Below are 8,393 nucleotides of genomic sequence, written 5' to 3' on the forward strand. Positions count from 1 at the left end.
CCAGGAATCTTTGTACCGCTTTCAAGGAGAGAGGCTGAGTCCAGTCCCGCATGGCAGTGAGTTTTTCCAGATCCATGCGAAGCTCCGTACCCGAGATGACATAACCGAGGAACGGAATCGAAGGGACCTCAAAGATACATTTGGAAATCTTGCCGTAGAGACGATTCCTTCGTAAGCGAAGAAGTACTTCTTTGACCTGTACACTGTGCTCTGCAAGATTCTTAGAAAATATCAGAATGTCATCCAAGTACACCACTAAGCTTTGGTATAACATATCTCGGAAGATTTCATTTACAAATCCCTGAAAAACGGCAGGGGCATTGCTGAGGCCAAACGGCATTACCAGATATTCGTAATGCCCGTCCCTGGTATTGAAGGCCGTCTTCCATTCGTCCCCCTCTCGGATACGTATCAGATTATAGGCTCCTCTTAAGTTGATTTTAGTGAAGACGTGGGCTCCACGAACCCTATCAAATAGCTCAGTAATTAGCGGCAAAGGGTATTTGTTCTTAACGGTGATATCGTTTAAGCCACGATAATCAATACATGGTCTTAACCCCCCGTCCTTCTTCTTCACGAAAAAGAAACCTGCTCCAGCCGGGGAGGTAGAGAGGCGAATGAATCCTTTCAGTAGATTAGATTTGATATAGTCCAACATAGCTTGGGTCTCGGGTAATGACAAGGGATATGTGCGTCCCTAGGGTGGCATTTTCCCTGGGATAAGCTCAATGGGACAGTCCCAGGGTCTATGGGGTGGTAACTGATCGGCCGCCTGTTCCAAGAACACATCTGTGAACTCCGGGTAGGCCTCCGGAATAAGATCCTCATCCGACTTGGAAGATGCACGGAGCGGGTAAACAGGAGTGAGACAACTAGAGTGACAAAACGAACTCCAGGACAATATTTGTGACGACTTCCAGTCGACGTGAGGGTTGTGAATTTTAAGCCAAGGTAGACCAAGAACAAGATCGTGAGGCATCTCCGGAATTACTAGAAACTCCAAATGTTCTTGATGCAGAGCTCCGACCTGCAGCTTGATTGGCTCTGTGCGACTTGTAATAAGACCATTAGATATTTTGGTACCATTGATGGCAGTCAACGTTATAGGTCGTTTGACAGACTGTAACTGTAAACCCAGACTCTGAACACAAGAAAGAGAAACAAAATTCCCTGCAGCCCCAGAGTCCAGCAGGGCCTTAATAGGTTTGGCTATAGACTCAGAAAACAGAGACACGGAGAGTAAACAATCAACTGTCGGAGAAGATTTAGATGTAACCCCTAACTTGACTCCTCCGGAACAAGCTAGGCCTGCCCGTTTCCCGGACGGGACTTGCAGAACTTGATAAAGTGATCCGCGGCTCCACAGTAGAGGCAGAGTTTACCCTCACGACGGCGCTGTCGTTCCTCCGGGGACAGTCGGGATCGGTTGATTTGCATGGGTTCGTCCGGACTCGGGGTAACTGTTTGCTTAGGAGGGAGAAGCCGGAATCTGGATCGATCCGACCGACTACGTTCGCCACCTCGTTCCTGCATGTGAAGATCCACCTTGACACAGAGTGAGATCAACTCTTCTAAAGGATCTGGCAGATCCCTAGTGACCAGCTTGTCCTTCAGACGGTCAGAGAGCCCGTTCCAGAAAGCGGCCCTGAGAGCATCATTATTCCAGCGTAGTTCTGAGGCAATGGTCTGGAAGTGAACCACATACTGTCCCACAGAACGGGAGCCTTGACGGACTCGGAGCAGGTCCGAGGAAGCAGCGGTCGTTCTGCCGGGCTCATCAAAAATCCTTTGGAATGACGCGATAAAATTAGTGTAACTGGAAACCAATGGGTCAGATCGTTCCCACAACGGAGACACCCAATCCAACGCTGAACCTTCAAGCAAGGAAATTATGTATGCCACTTTGGACCGATTCGTGGGGAAATTGTGTGAGAGAAGTTCAAAATGCACCTCGCATTGGTTGAGAAAACCACGGCAATTCTTTGGATTTCCATTATAGCGAGAGGGAGTGGGAAGCTGAAGGAGTGACCTGGTTCCAGACGAGGATTGAACATTACTGGAGACGACTACTGGAGCGGGTACTGGAGCAGGAGCCGGAACTACTGAAGCCAGGGAGGCCTGAATTTGATCCAGCCGGCCGGATAATTTCTGGAGATACTGCATCACCTGGCTCTGTGCCGCCTCCTGACTCTGAACTCGGGAAGCCAAGTTTTGGATGGCGCTTGACTCTGGGTTCCGATCCCCCGGGTCCATGTGGCCTGAGTATACTGTCACTGACCTGGGTTGAGAGTGTTGAGAACTCGGGGGTTCTTCCGATGATCGGGAAGAGGAACCACAGCTGGGCCTGAGCAGGGATGGCCGGATGTAGGTTTTCCTCATGCAGAACTTAGCCGTTGTAACCGACGTGTAATGCTAAAGAATTAGTTGTGGCCAAGGCTTGGGGGCGATGCTGAAGTACACAGAAGAATGAAGAACTTGCGAGCGATGTTGAAGAAATGAATGAAGATTTGAGAACGATGTTGAAGCACACAGAAGAATGAAGAACTTGTGAGCAATGCTGAAGAGATGAATGAAGATTTGAGAACGATGTTGAAGCACACAGAAGAATGAAGAACTTGTGAGCGATGCTGAAGAGATGAATGAAGATTTGAGAACGATGTTGAAGCACACAGAAGAATGAAGAACTTGTGAGCGATGCTGAAGAGATAAATGAGGATTTGAGATTCAGTGTAACTCTGGAAGTTTGGGAGGCGTTCCACTTAGGGATACCCTGTAATACTGGAAGCACAGGAGGTGTCCCTCTGAGAGATACACTGTAACGCTGGTAACGCAGAGAATGTCCCACTGAGTGATACACTATAACGCTGGTAGCGCAGGGAATGTCCCACTGAAAGATACACTGTAACGCTGGTAGCACAGGGAAGGTTCCACTGAGTGATACACTGTAACGCTGGTAGCACAGGAAAGGTTCCACTGAGTGATACACTGTAACGCTGGTAGCACAGGGAAGGTTCCACTGAGTGATACACGGTAACGCTGGTAGCACAGGGAATGTCCCACTGAAAGATACTCTGTAATGCTGGAACACAGGAGACGTTCAGCTTGAGAACACGCTGAACGCTGCTAGCACTGGTGATCATTGGAAAGACGATACTCAGCCGCCGGGGCTCTGTACGGCGTCTGCCTTTGAACTTCCCGCCCTCTCCTGATTGGCGGAAGGGGCAGATGATGTCACCCGCTCACCACGCTCTTGTGGATGCCGGGCGCAATGGCGGCGCCCACACCCCGGGAACCCGCCGGAGGCAGCGCCAGCAAGACGCGACAACCCGGAGCCCACCGGGGGCGACGACCGCCGGGAGACCCAGCGCACCCGGAGCGGTAAGCGCGGCAGCCGCAGCGCCGCAAGTGTGACACTATACACTTGCATTTAAAAAAAGGTATTTATAGGAATAAAGCAAAGGTGTGCTCAGAAGATTACAACTGTTTATTTAAACAACAACAGCCTGAAACAAATGGTTTATTAAAACACACGAATAAGCAACATAATTTACCTTGCTATCAATTACATAATGATATTTAGTTATTGGTGCTTGTATATTTTGGGGTTTTTTTCTGATGTTAGGCTGATATGGAAGGTTTTTTGTATAATATGGGCCAGTAATGGGAGTAACTAGAACTTAAAATACAACAAAATAAACCTACTGAAAATAGCCAACAAGAAAATCACCAGCAGAAAGTGGCGTTAAAAAGAACAGACAGCCGTCACGGAAAAGAGCATGAAAGCGGACAGTACATATGAGATAATGGTCAGGAATTTGTCAGAATGGTCAGAAATTTCGGAGCAGAATTATCACGGGAGCTGAGAAATGCGGAAATATTTTTTTTTATTTTCCGAAAAACTTTAATAGTGTTTACCCAATATGGACAAAACAGACGGTAAGCACACGTTACCCAAGAGAAACATAACAGTACATCCCACCTAGATAAAGGTAGCAAAAGAGAAAGGGATATTGAAAGAAAGAGAGAAATAGAGAAAGGAAACAGATAGAGATGTATCTCCATCAATGAATAGAGTGGAGGGGGTATATTTCTTAAAGTTCGATTTTGCATTTGATTTGATTTTAAGTTTAATTTAAATCAACTGAAGTCAAATTAATTGAAATTTTTTCACTCATCAAATCCCACATTTACTAAAGATTTGATTTTGAAATGGATAATCCTAAACCAAAGACAAAATAACTAGTCAAAATCAAACATCAAATTTGATTTTGACTAGTGATTTTCTCTTCGGTTTAGGATATCAGTTTCAAAGTCACCTATAAAATCACCTATATTCGAATGCAAAATTGAAAAATAAAGGTCCTCATTTATTCCTATTGGTCCATATATATATCACATGCAAGAAGTTGCTGTGGTACCTCTAATTCTGGTTTGCGTAAGGTGCCTGCGCATGCACAAGAATCGGTCTGTGCATGTGCAGAATGGGTTCTGCGTCATTGCACACAGTGACCCCTCAGCTGCAGCCTGACACCATTTGGGGCAGAGAATCCAAAAACGCAGGAGCTGCACTGCTTCCATCCCTGACTGAGGCCCATAATTCACAATAGTCATAGTGAACCACATGCTTAATTGCAAAAACATCAGCATAGCGTCCATCATCTCTTCTTTTATAGGCATCATAATGAAGGTTTAGGTAATAGAATGTTGTATAGAAGCTAAAAATCACCTGTCTGTTGTTAGTCTATTATTTTGAGGATTTGTAGTTCCATTTCGTGTTTGATTTTCAATTCAAAAGTTAGTAAATCAGGGGATTCTACAGTCATGTAAAAGTACAGATGTTTTGCCAATATTGGATTTTGAGTGGCATTTGGTTTTATATTCGATTTCACATTCAATTTTGCCTTTAGTAAATCTCCAAATGCAAAATTGAATGTAAAATCAACATATTCTGAGAAGTGGACCACTGGGGAAGTTGCCCATAGCAACCAATCAGCTGCTACATATGATTTTATAGAATCTACTTAATAAATGCTACCACAAAGCTGATTGGTTGGTATGGGCAATGTCTTCACTGGTCGACTTCACACTTTTTACTGCTTAATGCATCTCCCCAAAAGAGAGCGCAAGATAGAGGGAGAATGGGAGAGAGAGAGAGAGAGGCGTCAATGTATTAGCAAGTCCTTTATCACCTGCAATCTCCAAGAGGGAGGGAGAGAGATAAAGAGCAATAGAGATAATGGAGGAAATTGAATTAGCCACGGTAAAGGGGGGTACTCACGGAGCGATCGCTGCTTAAAATCTAAGCAATCTGACTAGATTGCTTAGATTTTAAGCCTGATCGCTCCGTGTGTACCCCTACAGCGATAGCGATGCGCAGCCCCGCGCATCGCAATAGCTGGTGCTAGATTGGCCTGCCGTGCCCGCTGGGTGAAATGAGCGCCCCCATCTCCCCCCGCACGCTCAGCACACATCGCGCTGTGCTGAGCGGCGGGAGAGATGTGTGCTGAGCGGTTCCATTGTGTGCTGAGAGATCCCAGCAGGGGCGGATCCAGAAGAAAATGATAAGGGGGGCACCATGGAAGGGGCAAGTACTTTTGCGTGCGGCTTCGGTGCATGTGAGGTGGCGCTTCTTAAACAATGCCCACAGTTGTAGCGCTCATTATGCAATGTCCACTGTACTGGTAGTGCCCCTTATATAGACCCCATATTAGTGGTGCCCCTTATGCAATGCCCGTATTGCCCCCAGTAGTAATGTTGCCTGTAGTAATGCCCCCAGTCGTTTAGCGCCCTAGTAGTTATGCCCCCAGTGGTAATGCCCCTGCAGTTATGACCCCAGTAGTTTACCCCCCCCCCTTTAGTTTAGCCTCCCAGTGGTAATGCCCCCAGTAGTTTGTCTGCTTGTAGTTTAGCCACCATTACAGATGGAGTTCCGTCTGTGCCTGGGCCTATCACCGCGTCTGGGGCGCGCACGTGTCTGTGACACGCACGCGCCCCATTCACTGGAATGAGAGCGTCTGTGTGCACTCCCGGCGGGGCTAAGCGGCGACCAATCAGACAGAGAGTACCCCATAAAGGTACTGTGCCCCACTGCGCGCGTGCCAAAAAAATGGGTGTGGCCAATAAAAATGGGACGTGAAACACAGACATATGCCCCCAATAGTGCAGTGCCAGATCCACAATTGCCCCCACAGTGCCAGATCCACAATTGACCCCACAGTGCCAGGTATACAAATGCCCCCACAGTGGCAGATCCACAAATGCCCCCACAGTGCCAGGTATACAAATGCCCCCACAGTGCCAGATCCACAAATGCCCCCACAGTGCCAGGTATACAAATGCCCCCACAGTGCCAGATCCACAAATGCCCCCACAGTGCCAGATCCACAAATGCCCCCACAGTGCCAGGTATACAAATGCCCCCACAGTGCCAGATCCACAATTGCCCCCACAGTGTCAGATCCACAATTGCCCCCACAGTGTCAGGTAATACCTGACACTGTGGGGGCAATTGTGGATCTGACACTGTGGGGGCAATTGTATACCTGACAGGTATACAAATGCCCCCACAGTGCCAGGTAAACAATTGCCCCCACAGTGCCAGGTATGCAAATGCCCCACAGTGCCAGCCAATTGCCCCCACAGTGCCAGGTATACAATTGCCCCCACAGCAGCCAGTGCTGCACTGCTCCTCCTCCGGGCTCCGGCTGTGAGGGACGGGTGAGTCAGGAGAGGAGAGCGCCCGCCAGCGCGGCTGTGTCTGGCGCGGCGGCGTATAGCGGACTTCTTTCAAACCAGCCGCCGGTTCGTGAGCCAATCAGAGCTCGCGGACCGGCGGCTTCTGATTGGCTGCCGGTCCGCGAGCTCTGATTGGCTCACGAACCGGCGGCTGGTTTGAAGTCCGCTATACGCCGCCGCGCCAGACACAGCCGCGCTGGCGGGCGCTCTCCTCTCCTGACAGCTGAGACACGCTGCCTCCGGATTGAGCGGCAGCGTGTCTCAGTGACACAAGCGGGGGCGCTGTGCATGGAGACGGGCGCCCGCTGGTAACACAATCTCAGCGGGCGCCCGTCATCTCTCTGTGCGCCGCCGGCGCTGGGGGGGACGGAGGCCACAAATAACAGGGGGGGCACGGGCCCGAGTGCCCCCCCCCCCCCCCCCCCCCTGGATCCGCCACTGGATCCCAGTGTTTTTCACATGAAAATGCGTACATTTTACCAGGAAAAGAACATTGGCTAAAAAATTACAAAAATATCTTCTTTTTTTTGCAGTAAATTTCACCGAGGCTAATTCTATTCCCCCCAATATGTCCCCTAATGTAGCCACCTTTTTTATAACTCATCAATATTCTAGCAGTGAATTTTTATAGGATGGGGGAGAGAGAAAAAGAGAGATTTTAGTACAGGAAAAATATTTGTATCTATAAAAAAATACTGGTGATCAGAACATTTGTATTCATTATTTAGAAATGATTTTATGGGGTGGGGAGAGAAAGAAAGAAAGAGAGAGAGACAGAGAGAGACACACACACTACATGCTGCAGGGCCTGTAGTGCACTGAAAGGAGACAATATGACATGCTGCACGGCCTTTAGCAGAGCCACTTACAATATAAACAACCTACTTACGTCCAGATGCACAGGTGACAGCAGCAGTCATAAAGAGAAAGCACTGGATCACTGGGGTGAAGCCAGGGGACATCTTAGAAGATAATAAAAGGGGAGCAGCAGCAGAGGTCTGAGGCTGCTGTACACAGCTAAATGATGATAACACTCAGCAGCAGCATCACCTTCCTTCCTTGAGGATCCGTTATGAAGAACATGGGACTATGTGGCCATCTAGCGGGTGTCAGTGGGTACTGCAGCACGTTTAGCCATTTCGTCCAGTGTGTAATTACAGCAGGTAAAATAAGTAGAGATGTACGGCTGGCACTTTTCGTGTTTTTTGCTTTTGTTTTGGTTCTAATTCCCTGCCCGTGTTTGTGTTTTGGTTTTGGGTTGGTTTTGCCAAAACCACCCTTTCGTGTTTTGGTTTTGGATCTGGATGATTTTGGGGGGGGGGAAACATAAAAACAGCTAAAATCACAGAATTTGGGGGTAATTTTGATCCTACGGTATTATTAACCTCAATAACATTAATTTCCACTCATTTCCAGTCTATTCTGAACACCTAACACCTCACTATATTGTTATTAGGCCAAAAGGTTGCACCGAGGTGGCTGTATGAATAAGCTAAGCGACACAAGTGTGCGGCACAAACACCTGGCCCATCTAGGAGTGGCACTGCAGTTGCAGACAGGAAGGCACTTAAAGAAACTAGGCCCCAAACAGCACATCATGCAAAGAAGTAAAAGAGATGCAATGAGGTAGCTGTATGACTAAGCTAAGCGACACAAGT

The 8,393-nt window shown here is 48.0% G+C and overlaps 1 protein-coding gene across 2 annotated transcripts in view; it reads right to left on the reverse strand.

The window, feature by feature from the left end:
- Window positions 1-7,791, reverse strand: part of TMEM130 (transmembrane protein 130) — a 130,474-nt gene extending 122,683 nt beyond the window's left edge. For both annotated transcript variants that reach the window (XM_063934506.1, XM_063934507.1), the window contains exon 1: window positions 7,625-7,791. In XM_063934506.1, the coding sequence (XP_063790576.1) occupies window positions 7,625-7,697 (73 nt within the window). In that variant the 5' untranslated portion in view covers window positions 7,698-7,791. The remainder of the gene's footprint in view (window positions 1-7,624) is intronic.
- Window positions 7,792-8,393: the final 602 nt, after the last annotated feature.

The sequence above is a fragment of the Pseudophryne corroboree genome, chromosome 7 (genome assembly GCF_028390025.1).
Source record: "Pseudophryne corroboree isolate aPseCor3 chromosome 7, aPseCor3.hap2, whole genome shotgun sequence".
NCBI classification, from domain to species: domain Eukaryota; kingdom Metazoa; phylum Chordata; class Amphibia; order Anura; family Myobatrachidae; genus Pseudophryne; species Pseudophryne corroboree.